General features: G+C 41.1%; 1 protein-coding gene across 2 annotated transcripts in view; it reads left to right on the forward strand.

Annotated features, from left to right (window-relative positions):
• The window catches only part of scfd2 (sec1 family domain containing 2), a 181,870-nt gene that overhangs the window by 12,174 nt on the left and 143,470 nt on the right, over positions 1 to 26,226 (forward strand). For both annotated transcript variants that reach the window (XM_007550701.2, XM_007550700.2), the window contains exons 3-4: positions 3,981 to 4,108; positions 12,922 to 13,097. In XM_007550701.2, the coding sequence (XP_007550763.1) occupies positions 3,981 to 4,108; positions 12,922 to 13,097 (304 nt within the window). The remainder of the gene's footprint in view (positions 1 to 3,980; positions 4,109 to 12,921; positions 13,098 to 26,226) is intronic.

Consider the following 26,226-nt stretch of genomic DNA (forward strand, 5'->3'; position numbering starts at 1 on the left):
TAGTAAAAGTGTATATATTATTGTGTTCCAGTACAAAGAAAAAAAAAAAACAGCTCGACCAAATTCGATTTTCACGTTTGCCGGAGTCTGGAGAACTTTTTTTGTTTCATTTTATTGCTTTGCTCTTTCAAGCTTATAAATTTACTGCAACTTTTAATTAGTATGATAATTGATGACTTCCTCCTTCTCTGGGTTATAATTTAAAAGTGACATGGAGAACAATTGATCTGAGTCGCACTGTGGGAATAAACAAACAAATATGCCATCCATGTTTGAGGAAGTGATTTCAAGAATATAGCTTTAAATTTCCCCATATCTACAGTTAGAGAAATAATTGCATTATTTTAATCATCTCCCTATTCACAGTGAGTAGGAAAGTATAAACAAGATAAAACACCTTCCTAAGTTCATCCTTAAAGAACCTCAGCAACTGTTTCAGTGTCTGATTATACTATCAATAAAACATGCATGTTTTCTAAGACTTTAGCAAGTAACTGTAGCATAATCTGTACATAATCAATGTTTTTATTAAGGTTATTTGCAATAGATTTTATTCTGCTATAGCTTCCACTTTCTCAGTGCAACTGAATATGGTCCGTTTTTATTTATGGTGCTGAAACTGTTCTGTACATTATTACTTCCCCCCTGATAAACTGCATTGGGGATATTCTATCCTGATATAGAAACGGAGCAGAGGAAGGGTAGAAGTTGCACTTTAGGAGAAATCTACACCAGGACACAGTGGCTGCTTTATTTCCTGTGCAGTTTCTTGCAAGTAATGAAAAGAGCTAAAAAATGAAGGATAACCCTGAGTCAGAAGTAGCTTAAAAGAAAAAAATAACAAAAAAAAAGAACCACTTGAAGCATTCTTTCCTTCTGCATCATTCGCTGCCAGGAATAGTACTCACTACCCCCCAGCCCCATTTCCTCATTTCAACAATCACCTACTGTAAATACAATATGAGGCACGTTCAGGGGACCGTGTTGTCTGTTAAGGTCTGGCATCGGATTCGTAACAACCTTTTAACGCTACGGCGCTCATTATGGTGAAGTCTCCTAACACACCCGCCTCAGCCTGGCTCTGCAAAACCAGAGCAGGGGAGATGTGGATGGGGGGGTAAAGGGGAGATGTTCACCATGCTGCGCACAAGTTAAGAGCAAGATTGCCCCCTACAGAAACAATTCGGTTATGTTCCACTAAGGAGAGAAACTGCATTTAGAGCTTGCAGATTCCCACACACACACACACACACGCACACACACACACACACACACACACACACCCTTCCCAGTTCACTCATTCCCGCTTCATAGTACGTAGTAAAGTTGTTACTCAACAAGATTTCTGGGCTGGTTAAGGAGTCAGTCTCACACCATGCCAATGTCAACCTGGGCGGCCCACATTTATCCAGCCGGTCGGCTCAGAGGAGGTGGGAGGAGGTGCATGGGCGACCCACACTGATGGCCGTACAGGAGTTGGGATTGGGAGGGGGGCGGGGGGGTGTTGGAGTGGCAAATGAGAACCGTGTTGTTTTTTTTTTCTTTCCCCACACTTGTCAGAGCCCCACTAACTTTCAAGAGCAAACACAGAACGCAGGGGATTGTGTGCAAACATAACACACAGATGCATGCGCACGCAAACACAAACACACTCGCGGGCCGCTCCGATGCGTCCCGGTCAGATTACGCTGCTGGTATTCCAGCAATGACAAACATGTGGAACCTCCTGATTTGTGTAATCAGGGGGTCGGGGGGGACTTTACTCAAAGCTTAAGACGGGTTTTGGCAAACCTGTATCCCTCATCGTACTTTTTGACCGACAGCTTTGGTTTACGAACTCATATTTAATGTTGAGTAAGTCAAGTTTGATTCAAATCTGGATTTATCGCACTGATTTGTAAAGTCCCCTTTTTTTGTCTCCTCCACGTTTTACTCTAAACCGGATTGTTCCCAGGCTCTCGTTGTGTTTGCAAGTCTCAGTGTCTAGTTCTGGTGTGAAGATGGCGGGCGTCCCAGCGTGAGCCCCATTCCTCATCATCCAGCCCCTGCCCAAGGTCTGGAACACATTACATCTGATATTAAACACATGGCAGCAGTTAGAAAGGAGAAAAGGCGAGAGGAAAGGGGAATGGGGGGGGGACAAAAAAACAACAACAAAGTTTAGAAAAAAAAGACAAGAAAGCAAAAGAAAAACAGTGGATTTGTCAACGATGCCCCGTCTCCTTCCACTCCTTCTGAGTCCTTTGGTTTAATTTTTCTCCTCTGTCTCATTCCTTTTGTTTAGTTTCTGGTGAATTGTTGGAGTAATAATCATGAGTGCATATGTGTTTAGTAGGCATGGGTTAGTGTGAGGTTCTCACAGTATCGTAACCTTTAGTAGATACGCTTTTAGTTCAGTAAATATATATCAAAATGAAAAAAAGATGCTTCACGTGACATGATTGTTTTTAACTAACACCAATTAAATAAGAGCAATTGATTTGTGCTGTCATATTTGGAATTGGAATATATATATATATATTTATATATATATATATATTTTTTTTTTATTATTTTCATCCAATCAAAAAGCTTGTTTTGGATTGGAAATGGCAAAAGTAGACAGTAAAAGGTGTATCAGTTTAGAACAATAATAATTTAACAGCTTTTATGTAAGTAGTTTCTTGAAAAGGTATGGCAGAAACTTTTAATACCCTTATCAAGAATGAATAGAAACACCTTTATTGGTAACATAGAGACTGCAGCTCAATGGGAAGAGAAGTCTTCTTGCAATGTGAAAGTCGTGGGTTCGATTCCCTGCCATTGTGTCGTCTGTGTGTCTCTGGGCAATCACAAGTTTCCTGCTGATCTGTGTATTGGTAGAATGAGTGTATTTGCGAGTAAATACTTTTGGACTTAACTGTAATATTGACTGGTGAGGAGTTTCACTTGTACTTTGTTATTAGTGCTAAAACATCAAATCTAGTCTGACTAGCTGTTCGCCCTTAACTGCTGTGACAAGGACTTCACTTTTCTTCTGTGTAGTAGATGTATGTCTTCTACGCTGAAGGGACCTTTTAATACCCTCACTTCAACAACCTCAATACCGTCCCTTCACTCTAAGTGACAGGTAGTGCTCTTTTTGTGTTTCTCGCCATCTGAAAGACTTTCAAAGTGTTAAATTTGTCTTTTTTGTAGGTTAGAGAGAAATGCTTGAGACTTTTTTTTCCCTTCAACCAGCTGATTGGCAGCATATGCAGCAATGGGAGGTGAAGAATCAGCATTTTGTTTCCTTCTGCTCTCATTCAAAGGACTTTGAAAATGTTGAGCAGTTTTGAAACCCTTACTTCTTGAAACCTTGGTATACGCTCATAGCAGTAACTGTTGCATGCCTTTTGTCTAGTTGTCAGAAGCAAGGACACTGGCCTAGGTCTAATCTCAGCATATTAAACAGATGAGGTTGGAAAAGAGACAAATTAATACTTAGATATGAAATGCGTCTGGTGCCTGAAGTGTGACACCGGCTGCTTTGAAGAGCAATACCTGTCATCTGCAAATTTAACAATGATAAGGCTCCACTGTGACAATTTTCTGATTCTTTATAGGAACCTTTTTATTTTTTCTTGCTGGCGGCAGATGGTATTAGCCCTGCATGTGGTTCCTGTCATCACTCGCAATCAAAGATGGGAATCAGGCTGTTTTGTAACCTAGCGGATAATGAGATGAGGGAATGAGATGTGCCCAGCGATGGCACCATGGAGGGTGTCTTGGTCTGCAAGCTGTTTGGCTTCAGGCACTGACCGGGCCTGACGAATGCTGGCACACTGGAGTTTTCTGTTAGATTGACATGATAACATTCTGCATCTACCCCTTTGTTTTTGTTTTTTTTAAAAGTATTTGGTTTGATGACAAGACAAACTCTCGATCGTGTCCAGGATGAACAAAAACCAGTGACTCTTCTTTGCCCCTAAGCTCTCGTGTTGAATTCGTCTGCTTCTCAGGTCGTCCTCTGCGAGGTTGCTGTGGGAGACGATGCTCACCAGTAAACACAAGGAGGCTTTGATGGAAGTCCGACGCCACCTGGTGGAGGCGGCCACCAAGGAGAAGCTGCCAATCAAGATGAGTATGGGTAAGCATTAGAGATGCAAGTTATATATGAATGAGTTAATCTAAAGTTGATTGATCTCATCAATCAACTACAGTCGAGAGAGATGACCGACAATCTGTATCATAAAGGGCAAAAATTTTCATCTTATGCTGAATTAAATAAAAAAAAATATATAAATATATATATTTTTTTTCTGCCTCGATTGGTTCTGCTTAACGATGTTAAGCGGCGCCCTCTGCTGAATGGAGGCCAATCTACAACACAAAAAGAAGGTCTGAGTGGATGTTTTTAGTTATTTTTAATCTAGTAAACCATCAATCGACAACTAATTAGTTGATTAATTTGTTGTATCCATAGTAAGCATGTGAATGCCACATGGGATGGTTACCAGTGTCGAAGCATACCAAATTTTTAAAAACCAACGCAACACCTTTAAAGAAGCAAATGTTTTCTCTCATGCCTTTCCTACGGACGTTGATAAGACACAGACATTTCTACACTGACTGGAGATTTTTTCTGACTGTGGACTGTGGATCGTAGAGTACAGAAGTGCAGCTTGTTATGCTTGTGTTCATCTAAAGGAAGAACAGCAAAAACATTTCTGCTCAATTCAAACTTGAAACTGATTCAAAATGTAGTTGATGTTTGCTCTATAGAAATATAATATATAGATAACATTGGTGTAGCAGTAATACAGAAGAGGATTACGGCCACTGAAAAAAACATTATACTAAGATTATAGTCAGAACTATTAAAGTCCAGCAAAACCGATAACTTCTGCCATTTTTGGTTTGTGAACAGAAACACTGCAAAGAGCTAAATGATAGAGTTTCTCTATTGCATTAAAGTATATGGTGTTAGTTTTAGTTTAGTTTTTAGTTTATTATTGGCTCTAAATGGACTGAAAAACTAACTTAAAACTAACACTCTGTACTTCACCGCACTTTCTTTTAGTTTGGTAAAGACAATAAATAAATTAGTACTTCAATAAGGATGTTCTTGATTCTCTGTCGGATTAAAAATGACCTCAATCAAAGAACCTTCAGCACATTTTTCCACTTTCACGAGTTATGGCTCTAAAGGGGCCATACCTCTTACAGTATAGCCAGAACACTGAAGTGGTCAAAAAAGGAATCGTTAATTGGACAATCTCTTATTGGCATCGGCCAGAGGAAGCATGATTGATGCATCAATTATACAACTTCAGCATCAGTAGAACCGATTGTTGCTTTTCTGTTCAAAATAAAAGCACATAAATCTTGTAACAGTTTTTTTTTTCTATTTGTTTGAAACTCCCGATCGTTTAATAAAAGTTGTTATGCCTTTATGATATCATACCAGCCCATACAAAGCCACAGATGGGGTTGATTTCCTATGAACTATAAAACAAACTAATAACAATGCCCAGAAAAAAAACCCGAAACATAAACATTTGCATCACATAAAAGCAACGCATGTAGATATTTACTCTGGAGGAGAAGCATGCGCCTGTATTTCAGCGTTTTGCAGCCGGGCTGCAGCAGATCCCACTGAGATCCAGCTTTTCTGGCTAGCTGTGTTTTTGCACATGTGGCCCCAGAGGAAATCTGAACCACATGTTGGCTGCATGACACACACTCGCACAAATACACATGTTCGCTCGCTCGCTCGCATACACACACACGCACACTGCTTTTTCAAAAAAAAACTTTTGTTGTTTGGTAATGAAGCAAAGGAGTCTGAAGCGAGGGATGAAAATATGTGCAGGCACGCAAACGTGAAGTGACTCCGTGCACCTTGGACTTTGCGCTATCCTTTGCTCACATGCACACAGTCCGGTCTTAACATTCACGTTAACATCTGGCAGAAAAGGGGGCTTTTAAAAAGGGAGGGATCTTGTTGGTCCTTGAGCCCCTGTAATTTGTGAGGTAAAGAAGGTCTCATAACAAGATCACACACACTCTCAAACACAGCCTTGTAAAGTTTTTCGCATGTGCACGCTGTGCCGTCTTTTCGCACTTTTGTGATGCAGTGCACATTTTGTGGAATCTGAAACGATTTATTTAAACAAATGCTCTGCAGAGTTTAGGAGCGACAGTAAAGTCAGGAGTGTATGAATAAGGAGGCGCATTAAAGTGGCCTCTGCCTGCTGACTGACAGTCTGTTGATTTAATGTCTTTGCTGAGAGAGAGAGGGAGGGAGAGAATGGGCCACTGTAAGGCCCCTCACACACTGAACCTTTATGCATACTGGCAGAGGCACGGACACCACCATGGATCCCCCTGTGAGCTACCGATGAACCCCCCACACTGTCTTCCTTCTGCAGGACAGCCAAGTTCTCAATCCTTCATTCTCTCCACCAAAGCGCCACATGGAACTCATACTAATCTGCTGACTTGATGCTAAAGACGTGAGTTACCAATTAATGAGTGAATCTAAAGTTGATTGGTTTTATGACTAGTCTTTGACTGGTCCTATGTCCTTGAATGGACGTTTTCTGAAAAACTTGAGTTTTCTCTTGTATCAAGAGGACTGACAATCTTTCCATAACATAAAGAGTAAAAATGTTCATATGCTGAATTAAAAAACAAAAACGACATTAAATTTAAAAAAATATTTTGTGTCTGCTGTGTTAAATACTGACTGAACAAACAGAAAAGTGTGGCTTTCTCACATTATTAAGCTTAGACACATAAGTGTATATATATAATATAGCAGAACGGAAAACTCTTACGTTGCTTAACAGAAAAACAAAAGATGAAAAGCATAAAATGCAGCTCTGAAAAAAATGAAAAGCCCACTGCACTGAACCCCATTGAAAACCTCGTGGTTATTCTACCAAATATTGATTTCTGACCTCTTCCTGAGTGAAAACATTAGTATGGTTGTTTCTAAATTAATATCAACTTTGTGTTCTTTGCATTATTTGAGGTCTGAAAGAACCACATATTTTTTGTTATTTTAACCATTTCTCATTTTCTGCAAATAAATACTAAATTTTTGCTTGGACTTTCAGAGACATGTCAGTAGTTCATAGAATGAAAGAACAAAGTTCATTTTACTCGAACGATAAAAAAATCAGCCTTGCTTATTGGCGTCACGTTTTTTTTTTCTTCCATGTGACAAGTTTTCTGCGCTATCCTCTCTTCGGTTCAGTCATCACATCTTCACCTTCGTAGCACATCACTAGTTTGTGATTGAGAAGTTGACACTCCTCCGTCAGCTCAGGAGAATCAGAGCTATTAAGGTGAAACCTAAAGAGCTTCACGTGTTTATATTTCAAAAGAGAACTGCATAGAGTTCATTTTGCATCCCACACCGGACTCTGTTCAGAGTGTTTCTCTTTCTCGTTCTGGTATGGCTCCGCCATTTTCAACTGAAGGGTGACCGGCGGCGCTCTCTGCTGGGTGGCAGCCAAACGACAACACCAAAAGAATGTCTAAGCTGGTGTTGTTAGTTAATCAACTGGAACTAATTTTAATCCAATAAAACATTCATCAACAATTAATCGTAACTCCATGAATGGTTTGCATCCCTGCTTGGTGCCCTGCAGTTCTCTTAAAGACTAACATTTTTCCACTCATATCTGAGCTCATTCTCGCTCTTGTTGGTTTTTCCAGATAAACAAAGAAAATACTCTGCGTGTGCACTGCAGGGCCTCATACGTGCTCATTGGTTTCATACACCCTCGGATCCAGCTTGGCTTTTCAGCAGAATAGAATCATCCAGAGAGACACAGAGAAAATAATCAATTTCTCAGAGCCTGAGGTTGACCCGTTTAAGGTCTCATAGGATGTAATAGGATTGTAATAGGATGATGAAATTCCCTCAGTGTGCGTGAGAACATGCACAATACGTGTTTGTCTTGGGTGTTTTGGCTCCTAAATGGGACTTTAATAGATACATTTCATCATCTGTAATTGTGTTTATGCAAATCTGCCTGTGTTTACACCAGACTAAATGGATAACAGAGTGGTTGTGCAGACACCCTGCTGGTCCCGTGGCAGAAGGGCGGGGCATGCCCTCAGGCTTTGGTACCAGAGGGGATTGGGTTCAGAATGGATTCATACAGCTGCTGCATTGTCATTTGTATCAAGTCATCCTACAAGTGATGTAACTAGAGCCCTGATGATCCAGCAGGGTGCCTGTATTGCCTGAAAGAGTTTGAGAAGAAATTTCTGAATCTTGATGCATTTATCCATCCATCCATTATCTTCCGTTTGTCCGGGAGTCGGGTCGCAGAGAGAGCAGCCTAAGCACAAAAACCAAGACTTTCCACTCCCTGGGTCTTCCTCTGAGTCTCCTCCTGGTGGGACATACCTGGTCCACCTCATCAGGGAGGCATCCAGGAGGCATGCTAACTCCTCTTGATGAAGAGATGCAGTGGAGTCCCTTTCAAATGACTGAACTTCTCACCTTATCTATAAGGGAGAGCCACAACACCTGGTCTTGTTCTTTCGGTCACTACCCAGAGCTCAATACCATAGACCAACATAGACTGGCAAGTAAATCGAGAGTTTCACCTTTTGGGTAGCACTTAAGTGTCCCTATCAGTGGTCTCTAGAGCTGATTCCCAAACAACTTCCATCACATATTTTCTTAGAAATTATTTATTGAGGTAATTTTGTTTAAAATGTAAATGATTTAACCAACTGTTGAAAATATTGATGAAAACTGTCGTTGCCGTTGAGTGATGTGGTGCAGTGTGTGCCTGAATGTGGTGTAGAGTCCAGAGCAGAGGCCCCAACATTCACCCCAACATTCAGGATGTTCCTCCTTTCGGACCGCTTAAATAAGACTCTCAGACTTCCTGCGTCCCTAAGTCTTACGGGATTACTTATGAGGCTGTCCGGCTGCTGAGACGGGTCACAACTCAGCTCTGCAACTCGCATCAGAGATCACTTAGCTCCTCTGCAACCCCGTGCACCCAGAATGTAAGTCATCTTCCAGTAACGGAGCTAAATCATCGTTGCCCTTTTCTGTACTTGCTCTATGGAAGACTTTGATCGTGATCACCATGTCTCAATTGCCACCTCTGCACATCCTGCTCCGATGGACTAAAGCTCAAGCCGTTTTTAGCACAAGAATGAAAATGAAATTTGCTTTATGTCTGTTCTTTCTATAAATGCCCTCAAAAGGACAATAAAATGGGCCCAACGGTTCAGGTTTCTCAGCCATCTTCATTTAAGGGCTACGAGAATTGCCGTGCAGAGACCGACATCCTGGTATATGATACTTATGAACCACATGATGTCATAAGTTACAGCGCCGCACATGTCCCTTTACCACACTTAGTCATTTTACAACCACAAGTTAGATATATTTTATAGGGATTTTATGCGATAGATCGCCACAAAGTACCTCATGATTGTGAAGCAGATGAAAATGGCACATGGTTTGGAAAGAAAAATGCATTTGCATTCACCCCCATTACTTTGATACCTTAAGATAAAATCCAGCTCAAGCACAATGCTCAAGCTGTTCTGTGAAGGCCTGAGAGATTTCTATTTGTCGAGGAGTTTAGAAAAGAGTTACATCAATAAAGTAATATTCCAAGCTTTCATCAACCTACAGAGCGCTGTTCTAACCATTATCCATCAAAACGAAGAGTTCTGGACAACTACAAAGTTACCAAGACATGGCAATCAACCTGAACTGGCAGTCTGTGGATATTAGTAAAGCAGCCAAAAAGTCTCATGATGACTGTGGAGTGGCTGCTTAGATCCATAGCTCAGGTGGGAGAATCTATTGACACGAGAACTACATACATCTGGTCTTTATGGAAGAGCGACAAGAAGGAAACCATTGATAAAAGAAATACCTTTTGCAATTAGCCGTGTAGGAGGCACAGGAAACATGTGGAAGAACATTTGTTAGACGGGACCAAAATGTTTTGGCCTACATGCAGAGTGCCACAAATCGCCCTGAACGCACCACCCACAGTGAAACGTGGTGGTGGCAGCATCATGCTATGGGCATGCTTCTCTTAATCTATGACAGTGAAGCTGATCAGAGTTGATTATGGAGGAAGTCTTTAAATATTCAAAATAATTCTAAATAATTTAAAATATTTTAGACTGGAGAGGAGATTTCATCCAATATAGCCAATTAATATTTCAGTAAGGGACTTAAAGTTTGTGCACTCAGCATGTAACTTTCTGAGAATCTTTGTATGTATACCATCTATATTAAATTACAATTAGACTTTGAAAAAAATTTTTTTGTTGCGACTTAACATTGAAAGCGAAGAACACGCAGCCAGCCGTCTTTCTGCAGAGACACCCTGATCTGGAACAAGACCTCAGCTGATAGATCATCTCCCTCAGATTCCTTTTTCATCTGGCACAAAGATGCTGAAGGAATCACAAAGCTGTTTAGAGGGACGTTCTGTGACAGATAAGAGCCAAGGCTCTGCCAAGATGCTTTAAGTGTGTAATGCAAAGCAGGCCCCTTTGTGTGTCTGCTTGGCCTATTTGCTTTTCTTTGGTTTCCCTAATGTCTTACATTTTCTCCCTCAGACTCAGTGTGTGCTTTCACTGTAAAGCCTGATTACATTTGGCCTGCTCTGCACCATTCTTAGGTGCCCATTCAAGGCCGGACTAGCTTTGAATATATTTCCTGGTTCTGTCTTGAATTATGGTTGGCACATCAAGCTTTTGGGGAGCTTTAGTTTTACTGCCAGGATTTTTATGGTTGGATATGTTAACAAAAGAGCTTTTCAGTATTCCGACTAGGTCTGGACCGAAGCTTCGGCTTCAGAAATGTTTTCAGTTCAAAGAGAAACCTGAACCCATTTTTTTTCTTCTTCTTCTTTTTAGATATTTCCTCAGTTTGTCCGTTGTTTACTCTTCCTCACTAGTTATTGTTTGAGGCTTCCTATAATTGCGTACGGCAGGGATTGGTATTCGGCTTCTTCTACCCATTAGGAGGACATTAAGTTAGAGCGTCTTTCACAACAAAAACAACTTGAAGTACTTTGCAAAGAGTATAAGAATTAAAACGCGATCAAAAAGAGATCCAACACCATGCATCTTTTTCCTTTCACTTTACAATTATCTGCTGCTTTTTGTTGTCCATTGCATAAAATCCCAACAAAACATACAGAAATTGTACTGTAATTAAAAAAAAAAAACAAAACAAAAAAAAACACTTAAGGAAAATGAGTGCTGACTATAGCGAAAAAAGCCTTGAACTCGCTGTAGGTTGAGTTATATTTGGTATTCTGCCGGTCTATTTCTTATCATCAGTTTCACTTCTGGTCATATGTTTGGCCTTGCCAAAATAAATGTTGGTCATATTCAAACCCAAAATACACCCACATCAACACAAATGAATGCGCTCATGCGGAGGTGTTGTATCCCATCTCTCTAGTCTTTTAGGACTTGACTCTTTATGCTGTTGTTGCTAAGTTTTGCTCAGATCCTTCCTGAGGAGCGGAGGGAGAGGGGGCTAAGAAGACGGCTGGGGATTTGGAAATGTTCAGCGGAGCAGATCCTAAACATTGTCTGTCTGGTTTCTTCTCTTACGTATCTTTATGTAATCAGCAAAGGCCTCTCATTTACACATATTAGTCACAGCCCAGACAGAATTTCAGGAGCTCCAATCAGTGTTCCCGCACTATTTCCTTAATTGCAGTCAGGCACAGTCAGTAACTCATGGTAACACAGGGTTTGTATTCGCAGTGTGAGGAATATTGCTTCATGACTGCCTGTTTTAAACCCCCAGAGCTTTTACTCAGTAAGACAAAACATGAAACTCAAAATGAATTGAAGCCCTCAGGAGAAACGGCCCATGTTGGATATAAGTGTAATGTTTTCACGAGCAAAAAAAAAAAAAAAAAAGCAGACCAGTGATGGTTAAGGAAATTATTTTTTCTTTTGTAAAGAGCTAGCAAATCTAGAGGGGCAGCTCCAAACAAAAGTGGATGCATCATGTGTTTGGCAGTCGCTCTACAGCTGGGAGCCTCCGGTCAAGGAAAACCGCCGGTCAAGGTTACCGGGCACAAAGAATGCTTTGTTGATGGATTACAGACAGCACACATCTGCAGTGGAAGATGTACATCAAAAGATACGTCCCAATTATTTTCCAGTAAACAACACGACTCAGCCAGCGCTCCAAGGCCGTGTGCCCTGCTCCGTTCAGAAGCATCAACAGCTGCCTTTCCATTGCAGATGGGCTCAAAACGTTATCAGTATTTCGCGAATGTTGAACAAAACACGATTTGTGTGTTTGCGGTGTTTCCATTAAATAAAAAAAACAATTAATATCGCACATGAATAAGTATGTTCACAAGATAAATAATTAAAAAAAAAAAACATGCCACGCCATCGTCCTCCTACCACTTCCTGTCGTCTTCTTTGTCACTTCCACCAGTAGTAACATCAGGTTGTTGATCACATGACGTCTGTGATATGAAAGAAGTGTTTCCATTGAAGCTTTTTGAAATAAGCCAGTTAAATAAATCAGATGCGATACGGCTGATAAACCACCTCATCCTAGCGTCAAACTCTGTTTTGAAACATCAAGACTTTTTTTTCAAAATCGGCATGTTTTCATTATGCCAATTTATTTTCAAAGTGTCAAATTGTGCAATTTTAAGGTAAATGGAGAATCAGCTATTGACTGAGGGAGGATGTCCCAAACCTTGGAGACATTGGCTCACTAACACTGTTAGTCATTTTTATCTCATATTGTAATTATCAGATACAGTCGCATGACAAATGACGATGTCCAACCACTTTGTCATTTCCTGTAAAACGCTTTTACTACTGCTTTTATTACTACGTTTGCTAATATTTATTGCATCCACTGCTCTGTTGGTCCAAATATCTCACCCTGCATCTCCCTCCTCTCAGGTCGCGTGACCCCCGATCAGCTGTGTTCCTATGTGAAGTTGTTCCGGAGCAGCTGGGAGGCGCTAGAGAGTCACTGCGGGGTGCTTCAGCTGGGCTTGGCCACGGCCCAGACGCTCCGACACCCCAACTTGGCCCGCTGGGATTCCTGTCTGGGTTTCGAAAGGCTGCTGCTGCAGGTGTGTGCTCATCTTGCATAACCATACCATCCATATGTCACTCACAGTAAACACTTGGAGGATCTGCAAAATAAAAGTTGGAGACCTTCCATGACAGATTTATGTCACGTGTTAGAGTTCCGGTGTTAAGTTTACATTGATTTATCATGACTGTTAGATTAATTTGGACTTTTATGACTTTTTTTTTTTACTGTTATTTCACAATGCAATGATTTCCAAAAACATTCTGTGCAAGTTTAAAAACACTCAAACATAAACACAAGTAAAACGCAGCTTTTAAAAACCCAGTCAATGGTAGGAAACCAGTCAACTTTCCAATTTCTGAATAATAATATATATATAAAAAAACAGTTATATATTTAACTAGAATGTTGCCTGAAGATTGTTGAAGCCCCCCAAAAATTTATGCTCATTCTCTGAAATGTGCTAAGAAACATTGATATCACAATAATATTAGGGCTGGTGTAAATATATTTGTGCAATGGAGTAATAGGGCTAAGAAAAAAAAACAACAACCTAAAATTACGAGAATAAAATCATATGCGAATAAAGTCATAATATTATGATAAAGGTCAGCATAATGAGAATAAAGGCCATAATATTATGGCTTTATTCTGATATTACAACTGTATGTAATTTCTACTTCATTCTCAAACTTCTTTACTCTCGTACCTTTATCTTCTCGCTATATTATAACTTTATTCTTGTCATTTATTTTTTCTTATAATACTTACATATTTGAGTCTACATGTAGAATCTGCGTAGGGCTGCACAGTGGTGCAGTTGGTAGAGCTGTTGCCTTGCAGCAAGAAGGTTCTGGGTTCAATTCCCGGCCCCGGTCTTTCTGCATGTTCTCCCTGTGCATGCGTGGGTTTTCTCCAGGTTCTCCGGTTTCCTCCCACAATCCAAAAACATGACTGTCAGGTTAATTGGCCTCTCCAAATTGTCCCTAGGTATGAATGTGTGTGTGCATGGTTGTTTGTCCTGTGTGTCTCTGTGTTGCCCTGCGACAGACTGGTGACCTGTCCAGGTGACCCCGCCTCTCGCCCAGAACATTAGCTGGAGATAGGGGACCCCACTAAGGTACAAGGGTGTAAAGAAAATGGATGGATGTAGAATCTGCACATGGTCTGGATAAAACCCACAAAAAAATTAAAAATTCTGATCCATTTCCTCTTTTTCCTTGGTCTATAACCATCTATAAGAAACTACATTTAAAGTAATTCAGATAATGTTTAAAAATCCCATATTTGAAACATAAAGAGAAAAAATAGGAAGCCTGAACCCTCGGGCTTTTGACAGCATCTAAGCAGGTAAGTGGCTTGTTTTCAACATGTTGTGTTAACATCCACAGATTTCTCTCCTCTATAAACAAGGTCAGTTTTCTTTGCAGAGTAAACACTTGGATCCCGTAAACACAGCAAAACACAGCAAAAAGTCGGAGTCCAGAAAAGGAAGAGATCCATTTTTAATAGGGAACAACGCACATGTGCGTTTGCCTTCCTAAAGGTCAGAGATCGAGTCTGATGCACAGGGCAGAAAGAGTCAATGATGGGAGGCGGAGGAGTAATAAGAGTAAATCAAAAGTCAAAGTGCACACAGTCACCGGTTCTTCACCTCTTGTTTCACTTTTTCCAGCGGCGACCTGGACATAACTTCAAGCTCTCTTAGAAAAAGCAGAAGTCTAAGCTGCGTCAAATGAAGTCGCTGACTAATGCCGCAGCCATTTCCTCCGCCGTCCTCTTCATACTTTGCTACTTTCGTTGAGCCGCTGTACATTCCTGGATCCGTAAGGCAAGCATTGGGACGGCACAGTATTTAGGAACTTATTAAACTAAATCACGGAAAAATTAAACAGGCTCTCGGCCATGGCCAAACTGGAATTTGAAAACAACCTCTTAAATCTCGCCTCTCGGCTAGGTCCGCTCGTTTATTAAATGAAGGGAAAGGGGAAGGGACTTTTTTTTCCAGTGTCCATTTACGTCGTCTCTCCACTTTGACGACTGTCGTCTAGAGAAGCCGGATAACCCGGAACAACTGTCCTGCCACACGTTTCCAGCTTTGGTCTTATGAGTTTGGAGAAGAAAAGTGAAATTCAGACGAGGCTGCGACTGGAGCACGCTTGGGTTAATAAGAGTTGCGTCTAACGTCGGCGCATTACTCGACTTTGAAACACTTGGCTCGAGTTCAAGACACACATTCGCTGAAAATCAGATCTCAGAATGAGGCTTTAAGAGCGATATGAGTTTGCAATCAAAACGGCCCTGAGTTTTATTAAGGGAAATGAGTTATGTGTCCTCGCTGCCCCTTTTTGTTTATTTAATTTCCAGGAGTTTTTTTTTTTTTTTTTTTTGCTTGAGTGCATGAGGGAGACATTAATTACAGTAGAAAATGGCTGGATGAAATGCCTCCCAGACGTGCTTGGTGGTTGAAATGTGTTTGCTCTGCCTGAGTGTGTGTGTGTGTGTGTGTTTGTGAGGGGCTGCTGTGGGGACGGCCCACCAGAGCTGGACGCTGCGTCGCTATGGTGGACGGTTTGAGTTCATCCAGGCCAGCTCCTGTGCGCACTAGCTTGGGGCCTTGAAGTAGGCCTCAGCTCCACAGAGGTTCAGAAATCTGGAATCTGTGCTCTTAAGTTAATTGAAAAGAAAAGTGGAGAGGGGTATTACAAGATCCTAAAACATGGCGGTATTTAAACGTCAGTCTAGTTTGCTCTCAGCATGTATATTTATATGGTGATGTATGTATATGTCAAGTTTGTTTGTGCAGCACATTTCAACAACAAGGCATTTCAAAGAGCTTTACACCATGCAAACATAATACAGGAACCAGTTGTGAAACGGCGATAAACATTATGTTTTGTCAAATTCCATCATCAAAATCATTAAGGAAATATACATCAAATATAATGATCAATCTTCAAGTTATTATTAATCAGAGGCAACACTAAATAGCTGGGTTTCATCCTTGATTTAAAGGAACTCTGTGTTTCGGCAGTTGTGCACTTTTTTGGAAGTTTGCCCCAGAATAGAAATAGCATTGAAACGGGATGCTGATTCTAGGGATGCAGAGTATTTATGTTAAATTACTCTTATTTTAACATAAGTATGTTAAAATACTCTCATTTTAACATAAGAAAAAAAGTGGTGGTTAAGTTCCCTAGTTACGTTTACAGAATGGACTTCTCAGACTTCCTGTCAAGCCGAGCGACAACATGCGGTTGCAAAAGCTGTGAAGAAGACCCTCTTCGTCTTTCCTCTCATGCCTGTAAATAAAAACGAGACGTTTTGAACGGACTGCATGTCACATTAAGTTGGAAAAATCTTGGTCTTGGTTTTTGCATTACAAAGCGCTAACATTTTAGTAGAATGTTTTGTTCAGCTCCAATCAGCTGCTACAGTTTTCCCTGAAATCGTGTTAGACGTGCCATCTTGCCTCCTGTGTGCGTCGGCTGTTTTAGGCAGCACGGCTGTCGCAGCTCAGCCTTTGGGACTGGAAAAGTGTTTGAATACGCCTGAACAGAAGTAGAAACATTTTTTAGTAATGAACACCACTTTTGCAGATGTGAAACTGTGCAATTAATCTGAAAGATGATATACCTGTGAGTTGCACATGGACGGTTCATACAAGGAAAGTGGTCAGATTTTGCTTTTGAAGGTTTATTTAGGAGAATTACCTTAGGAGAATTGTAACATCAGTGCGGTTGGTTTAATATTAAATGTTTATCCCGTCACTGGATTTATTACCTCCTCAATATAAAGAACACGTTTGTCTGGGACGGTTACATATATTCCCGTTTGGCGTGCCACCCTGCCTGCGCCCGTACCCCCCCTCTCTCCCCCCTCCTGGCCGTCCCGGGTGTCGACCGTGTAATTGGGTTTTAGTCTGAAAGGCTCAGATTGAGCAGGCCTGGTCGAGCTCCAGGCCACTGTTAAAGAAGCGGTGTGTGCAAGACGTCTTCAGCTCTAGACAGCCGGACCTAAAACCCGACAGACTCTCTCTTTCACCACTTCCCAGAACATCACAAGCGCGCCGATCTACCTTCCCATCAGCCACCCAGTCAGGCGCTCTTCCTCGCCAAAACAAACATGTTTGCTACTGCTGTACCTCCCACTCACCGAGAACGTAGCTCAGACATGCGGTAGCTCCATGCTTTTGGGATCCCAGGCTCTTTAAGGCCAGTATTGTGGCAGTGAGAGCTTTACATGAAGACTGAAACGACCGCTCGAATTAATTGTGATCAATCGACAATTGAAATGATCCTTTAGTAATCGATTAAGCGTTAACTGGAGTATACAGAGTCAAAAAGTCAATTTGCAAACATTCAGAGCAGTAATGAAGCCAAAACTGTGCAAAAATATATCGATTTTCCAGCTATGATTAAAACATTTTGGTCTGTAAATGTATTTTAACCAAAACTCCTCAAGTGGAACAGGTTTAGGTCCAGATTTTCTAAATGAATGTTATGTTGTTGCATTTTAGGGAATAAAATGTTTTGATTTGTGGAAAATGGAACTGAATTCTTTGTGTTTTTGCATCTATAATGTATTTGTAATCTTGTATAAAAAAAAAGGCTTAAATGGTGAAATGAAAAATCTGCGACGGCGTATTAGGGCCATTGTGGACAGAAAAAAAGGACAACATTTTCGCCAAGAAATTTTGAGATTAATCTGAGATATTTTCCAGGAAAAACAAGAAAACCTTTAGTCTTGAAAACCTGAAACTTTGCGAGAGAAAATCTCAGAAATTTTGAGATTAATCTCAGACATTTTCCAGGAAAAACGAGGACATTTTTGTGCTTGAAAGATTTAAAATTTGCTAGGAAAAAAAAAAAACAGAAATTTACAGGTTGATTTTAAAAATACGAAAATTTCTGTTTCAAAAGTTGCAATTTCATTCTGTTTTTCTAGACATTTTCTGATTCTCAGTATTTCTGAGTTTTATGGTGGAATTTTATTCCTCCTCTGTTTTTTTTCTCTTCCGTCTACAATGCTAATAATACGCTGATTAAGTGTATTATTAAATCTGATTAAGCGATTAATCTATTAGTACAGTAATCGTTAGCTGCAGCCCCAGTCTGCTGCTGAGAGCTCTGTCACATCACTGGACACAGCTGGGATGACAGCAGCGTTGCGGAGAGGAGCTAACCCCTCTCACCCCGGCCCGTTGCTCCACTCTGCTGGGACTAGCAGGGCACGCCTCTGCAAACACTTAAGTTCAGAGTTATTGCTTGTCACAGCGGCGCTGGGATGGATGGAAAACTTCCCTCGGCCGCATGTCCCCATCTCCCACGGGTGACTCGGACTGCACGCCTGTTTCTTATCTCAGCTTGTGACATGGGTTTAAGTCTGTAGAAGTAAATGGTTTGAAATTGAGCTGTAGATCCAGATAATGCGCACCTAACAGTAATTTACTTCAGTTAAACTTTTATAGCTAATACATTTTACGTAAATAGGAAGCATATGTTGGGTTTGGTATAAATCTTACTTCTAAAATAGTTTTAAAAAGTGATGCATGAAAACCACTGAACGAACGCTTAAGGGTTTGGTGTGTATTAAATTCCATACATCCAACAAATTTATTGTACTGTACTAGTACTTTATTTCACAGTTTGATGTAGTGTTAAAATACTGTTAATTCTCTGTACAACACCACAGTTGCAATCTTTGCAACAGAGTCATGTCAAACTGTATCATTACTATGCAAAGCTTTTTTCTTGAAGGCTAAAAAGTAAACACTTGAATTTTGGTTCCATGTGTTTACGACAGACGGCAAATAGAGAGTTTGTTTTTGTAAAAAAGAAAAAGAAAAAAAATCCAAATCGGAATACATAAAATTACCACTTAGTTAGAAACACAACACTTATTTTTCCTGAGGGGAAAAACACACCTGCTTCCCCCTCCGTATTAAGACCTTACTGTGCAGTTTAGGTAAAGTCCTTCAAGATGTACCTCTACGTACGTTTTTAATACGTTTTTTTTAACCTCTTCTATTAAGAGAAAATAATAAAAAAAACACCATCAGCATTATCTCATGCTGGAGAAATTCCACTGAAGTCCTTGCTAAAACAGATGCTTTGTAGAGAGTTGTCATGGTTTGTAAAGCTTAAATGTCTTGAACCTTTTTCAAGCCTTTTCTGCTGTACGTTGCGTTTGCCAAGACGAGTCCAAAGTTGTTTTCAGATGGGTGCTTCGCTCTGTTTTTGCTCAAGTCAGCGCTGGCAAGTCGTCAGGAGTTAACAGAAGCGTCCCCCATTACCTACAACCCTGATGTTCTGGGACAGAGACACGTAACCCCTTGACCTCCCACCCCTCACCAACACTCTCCTGGACATACACTGACCTGCAGATCTGCTCTGTGTTTACTGCTTGACAGTGAAAAATCCATGTAATCTCCTCCCATGCTAATCAGTTAGAAAGCATGCCAACCCGTAGGAATGCTGTGGATTTTGCAGTTGCATATAAGTAACATCTGGATTGCATCACTCCTTATGGCGGCACAGGGGAAAAATGTCGATATTGGTCCTGAGTAACTTCAATCTTATCTGAGGTGCGTGCCGGAGAAAGACAGGGGGGGCTTTAAGCCAGTAATTGGCGTTACCCCTCTGGGTGGAGGGGATGTAGTTTGTCCCCACATCCCAGACATTCCCTTCCCTTGTGGAGCATCTCTGCTGTGGCCCTGTCTGCTCGGTGGAGTTGGCAACAAATAAACATGAATGAATGACTTCGGGGCGCTGCCTTCAAATCCAGCATTGACCTCCTCCAGTTCCCCGACTGTTTAACAGCCTCGCATCCGCGCTGACCCGGACTGACCGTCTCCGCGTCCGTCACCTCCCCATACTGCATTCCGCCGCTTCCCGGCCCGGAGCAAGCAACACGGATCCGCATGCGGGACCAGACACAGGAGGTTCGGGATCTTCTCCCGTCTGCCTCTAAGCCAGGCGGCCTCTCTGTCTCTCCACTCTGCTTTATTTTCAAAACTCAGATGGATTGTGTGCTTTCTGTTAGCAAAAAAAAAAGAAATGTTGATACCCTTGAACTTTCCCACATTTCGTCCAGCTGACACAACAAATATCCATGAGTTGGGCTGGGATTTATGTACCAGACCAGCACAAAGCAGAAAATAATACATTTAATTTTGTCAAGTAGAAATTGGAAAAGATTAGAATGTGTTTGTATTACCTTAAAGCCTTGTGATACTAACTTTTTTTGCTGTAATCAGAGCTGTTTCTGAAAGCTTTCAACTTCTAAAGGTTGACATTTTAACCCAAGTAGTTATTACACCTCAACTTTTTTGTGAACAACTAAACATTTTGCCACAGATTCTCAATTGCATTTAGGTCCATACTTTGACAGGGTCATTATAAACCACACAGTTAGAAAGATGAACTTGCATCTCAGTCTCAAATCGTTTGAATCCTCCATGGTTTTCTTACAGTACTTCTCTGTTTTTATCTCCACCCATCTCCTCAGCTCCGACTAGTTTTCAAGTTCCTGCTGATGGAAGCACTCCCACATCATAATACGGCCTCCCCCATGTATCATGTTGTTGTTATGGCAATTCTTGTTCTGCCAGAAGTTTGTTTTGTACGTAGAACAAAAAGTTCAACATTGGTCTCACCTTCTTTTCCCATGTTTGCTTTGTCCTTACATGGTTTATTGCAAACAGGACTTCTCACAGCTTCCAGCCGCTCTTCCATAAAGGTCAGATTTGTGAACCCGGGAACTGAAAGTTGCTCTGTCAACATATTCTCCCTCCAGAGCTGCCGTGAACCTCTCGACTGCTTCTCTTAGTGTTTTCCTTGCCAGGCCTGTTGGTCCTGGTGAGGGACCGTGCCTTAGTGGTGCTTTACTCTTTCTGTTTATGGATGGCTTTGTGGTGTTTTGTATTGCCTGGTTCACACGGCAAGAGTTTTAAGCGTGTCGATCCATTTCCAAAACCCAGATAGACCCCACACATGGTGATATAAAAATAAATAAATAGATACAATCATATATAGAACAGCTTCGGTCCTACATTGTGTGGCACAACACACCACATGGAAAGATTTCACCCACAAACATTTGTGGGTGAGCTTGCAAAACCTCTCAAGCTCAGGCGCGAGTTCAGAATAAACAAACATGGCCGACGAGGAAGAAGGAATGGTGGTAGTTTGTGGACCTTTTTTCTTAACAGATAAAAAAACCAAAAGAATCGTCTGCAGCGCCCATCGTACTTTTCTGGTGTGCAACAGCAGTTGTTTTGTTTTCTGTGTGTTTTGAACTCCCCTTCAAAGTGTCACCTCGCTTTTTGATTGGCTGCAGGTAGGTCACATTTTACAGGCTGCTTGTTCGTGTGTCCTCGGGGGACACCTCACACGCCGAGGTATCAGATCAAGACTACCCAACATGCTGAATATGTCCGATTTGTGATGTTCTTCCAAGTACCAGATCACTATTAACACACCACACATGGCAGGAATACCTCTTAAGATTCTCTATAGAGTAATCATGATAATCGGAAAAGTCGGAAGGAGAAAATCTTACCTCCACAGTGACAACCTGACATAAGATGTTCAAAGCCAGAGATTTTGTTTTTTATTATATAACCGCACTTAAATATTTCATCAACAACTTCATCCCTGTTATTTCTGCTGTTTTCCTTGGTCCTCATTAATATGTCGCTACTCTGATTTTCTCCAACAAGCCTTTGATTCCAATTTACTGAGAGTAAATTATAAACTACTGGAGTCTGTTTGTTGTCCAGGTGATTTACAAAGACAGTGGGGTTGCATTGGACTTTATTTTGTGGAATCAAGCGGTGTGAAAACACATCGTTCTGATTATCTGTGGGACTTTTAAGAACCGGTTGTCTTTTGCTTCTTCTTCATGATTATACTCTACTTTCTGTTGTTTCACCACAAAAAAAAGACCAATAAACTACACTGAAGTTTGCGGTTGTGATAAACAAGAGGCTCATGTTAAGTGAAAACATTTGTTGGGTCTTTTTCTCGGCTACGCACTACCCAACTTTACGCTTTTACTTCACATGGTCAACATGAACTTCTGTACTCTGAGAAAGTCAGTGTCTCTGTGTTTTCTCGCATAACAAGAGCCGTAAAACTGGAGAGAACACACATAGCTGAGTTTATCAGAAGATTGAGTTATTTACCTATCTCTTCCTTCCTGTGTTTGGTTGGAAAGGATTACAGTGCAGGAGAGCGGCGGGGAAGGAGTTCACTCCCAGGAAGCCTCAGGAGTAGCCCCCGTCTCAAGCCCCTTTCCTTCACCCCCCCACCCACCCGTCAGAAACGTTAGCCTGCCGGCTGTGTTTAGATTGTCCTTCGCTGCTCGGTCCTAATGTACTATCTGTTTAATAGGCAGAGAGAGGCCTGTTTATAGAGAGGGACCTTTCTAACTGAGGTGATGGCTTGGTGGGCTACAGGGCAACAACAACTCATCTCACTTCCTGTTATCATTACCTCTCGTCTCCCAGACAGATAGGCTGACCGCATTGCATATCTTTAATCGCCCGGCCATCCTGCCGGCTATGACTCTGTTTAATCTGTCTCTCTCGGAAGATCGAGGAACATTAGAGGACCTGCCCAAGTTGCCTCGCGTTGAACCTCGCGGGCTTGAATTCTCAGGTCAACACTAATTTGCCTGCTCTGCATTTTTTGGGCGTTCTGCCGAGCGTTTTTCTAATAAATCCATATCACAGCCCACTGAGCTGAAACTGTATGTTAATAGTTTGATGCTAATGGCTGCAGAGTTGTGGAGCTGCGGCTTTCTGAAGGCGAAAGCTGAGGAAGTAAAACAGGCTCCGGTGTGTGTGCGTGTGTGTGGGTGTGTGTGTGTGCGTGTGTTACGCTAAACGTTGTCATCTTAAGAGGAATCGCTTCTCGCCCCCCCTCAAACTTTCTGTGTGGATTCGTGTTTGACCCTTTCACAGGACGTAGAACATAAAATATATTTCTTGAACCTTTTTTTTCCCAACATTGTGTGAAGATAAAACTGCAAACTTCAATAACTGCTTGTGAGATTTTTATGTGGCAAACACACTGTAGTACATAAATTCAAAAGCGGAAAGAAAATTAGATGGGTTTTCAAAGAGTGTATAGTGGGTGTTTGAAATGTAATGCTTCATTTATCTCCATCTTTTACTGCGACTAAAGCTGCACGTCTTTTCAGCTTCGCACTTCCAGAGACAAAGTTTCCACCTTCTTTGTAAGATATATTAAAGTGAGTTAAATTGAATGGAAAACGTCTATAAACATCCTTACCCAAGATTCTCAACTGGATTGGATTTTGATTTTGACTGACACATTTTAACATATAAAAGTGGCACCACTTTCCACATGTATGTTATTTCCCTTATTCGTGCCTTTTTATTTGTCACTTTTCCAAAAAGAGAGTACTTACTTAGTGCATTCATAGCTGTACTTTGTTCAATTATGAAGAGAATAAGTTGCATTGGACCTTATTTTGAAGTCAGTGTTAAAGGAGTATTTTGTTGTTGTGTTGGTGTTTTTTTGTAAAACAGAATTTGATACTTCATCACTGTCCTCCTGCTTTACAATTACACACAATTTTGAATTGGTCTATCACTTAAAATCCCAACAAAATCCAATATATTCCATGTCACACCACTTTCATGTTACAAAACAAAACAAAACCAGTTTATTTGTAGAGTACATTTCAGCAACGAGGCAATTCCTTTACATAATTAAAACAGAAATCATGATATGGCAGTAGCATATTAAAGGGAAATAAATGGGAAAACCGAGAGAAACAGAAGTGTACTCCATTCAACTGAGACTTGTACATTTTGTGGTCAATATTATCTGCCTTTAATAGCTAGTTAAGTATTTCTTTAAGCACCCATAATCAACTTTTTTGTTTGTTTTTTACTCTTTGCCATTGTGCAACTATTTTCATTTCATGGTAAAACTTGCTTGTAAGAGATGATGTAGCAGGTAAAAAATAAATAAAAATACCTCGACTAATACAGTGAACAGGATGTAAATTTGTTTTGTTTAAACTACTATATGAGCAAAATTTCCCATGGTGCTGCCAACCCATAAAATAGTATGAATATTATATTCATATAATGTATTAAAACCTTGCGTATGCAAGTGCAGAGAAGCATCCCGGGCCCTTTAAAGGGAGGAGCTGTTGCACATTTTTATTTCTTTTGGGGGTTTTAGCACCACCAGGCTGAAGGAACCACCTGAACTGTCTGCTTTGAACTGCAACAGAAGTGGATTATGTTTGATGGGGCACTTCAAAGTGTCCCATTAAAATAAAACCATGACAGAAACAAAGAAGCCAGAGGTCGATTCTCTAGGAAGGTTTAGCAAACACTCAGGTTTTCATATCAGAATAGACTGTTCCAGCTATTTATATTGGGTACAAAGGGAATATCCGTAAGTGCATAAATGTTTATGTGTTTTTTTTCCTATGCCCTGTTATTAGTCCCACTACCAGAAACAAGAACATCAAGCTGCAAGTGGGTGTATTGTGTGTTTTTTATATGTCCTGTCTGAGCATTGTGGGCCTCATCAGCAGTTCGTTGGTCTCGCTTGCTGGCTTGTTTTTCCCTGCCATGTGTGCTTCTGATTGGCAAATTGCAGCTCGTCTTGTCTCTTATGACTCAATCAGCCGTGTGGGAAAAAGAGCAGGTGCTTTTCTCTCTTCTTTTTTTCCCCTGAAGTGACGAGCCACGGACAAACCCCGGAACCACTCCAGGTGTCTCCCAGAAGATGAACTGAGCACAAGCGCTTGCTGCTTCCTGTGTGGAAAATACTTTACGCAACTTCTCGATGATATAGAAAGTTGTCCACTTCAGTCATTATTGTACCGTGTTGCTCTTTGTCCTTTAGAGTCAGAATACAGTTGTCAAATTTCCAAAGTCATTGAACAGCTTGTGGGAACGTACGACTTGATCAGCACATTCCTTAAGACTGCTCCCGATGTTTGTACTGGACTTACCCGGAGAATGATGTTCGAAGACGTTTTAGTTGAGTTACGGCTTGGTTTCACAGTACATATTTCCCAATATGCAATGCATCAGAATACAAGTCTTTAGGGAGCTAATATTGTCTCCGGAGGGAGTTTTGCTCTCTGTAGTTGCAGTTGCTGCATATTATCTTGGTCTCTATTGTTTACTCTGACTGTTAAGCTGCAGCGTCAAAGACCCTTCACATCTGGAGAACTTTTATGTGGTTCTGTTTTTTGTCTGTTTCACCGCACTGATGTTTGTATTATGAGTGTTTTGCATGATTCAAAGAATGTGGTTCGTTTGGGGTTTTATTTTATTTTATTTTTTTTTTTACATCTTCAAGCAAAGGGACCCTGGCACTCATTGAAACCAAACGGGCAAAATGAAAATGATCTTTCTTGTCCCGGGTTGTCCACATTTCTCTTCCTGCGTCTGGACCGCTGCGGTACGTTTTCTAAGGTTTTAATGAGCTGCTCAATAAAAACTCAATCTGAACAGAGTCACGGAGTGGTCACTGCCTGCCTTGTTGCCCCGTGAATCAGGCCTATGTGGGCTGCTGACTTGGCCTGCTGGTGTCAGACTTCATCTGACCAGGCTCCAACAACACACCACAGCTTCTGGAGAAATACCACAATGCCCAGCATTCACACTTGGATTGTTAACAGGGGAAGGCCATTAAAAAAAAAAAGCTGACCATTTACCAGAATAGCAGGTATTTGTAAAAGACCTAACAATGGCCATCTGTACCCAGGCTGAACAAGCCAATGAACTGGTTTATGGTCGTCGGAGCAGGGTGTAAGCATTTGCTTGTGTTGCATCTCACCAATCACTCTTTATTTACCATCCTCTCCATATTTTTCCTTCATTTGAAACTATGTCCAGATGTGCCTCCAAGTAGGTGTGTTTGCGTCTATGTGTGCACGCAAGCATTCATGCATGTGCGTCCTTTTCATGTGCTTACTCTGGAAACAAAGTTTCAACTTCCTGTTGTCACAAACGGCTCCCTTGTTCCCCATTGAAAAGCTGCACCTCAGGACAGATTAACTATCAGGTCATTTGTCACTACCTGCTGAGCACAGGCCAGGGAAGGTCACAGCCCACAGGACATGCGACTTTGTGTCTGTATGTCTGATCTTGCGTGGAGACAGAG

Source organism: Poecilia formosa, unplaced genomic scaffold, assembly GCF_000485575.1.
Source record: "Poecilia formosa unplaced genomic scaffold, Poecilia_formosa-5.1.2 Scaffold37, whole genome shotgun sequence".
NCBI lineage: Eukaryota > Metazoa > Chordata > Actinopteri > Cyprinodontiformes > Poeciliidae > Poecilia > Poecilia formosa.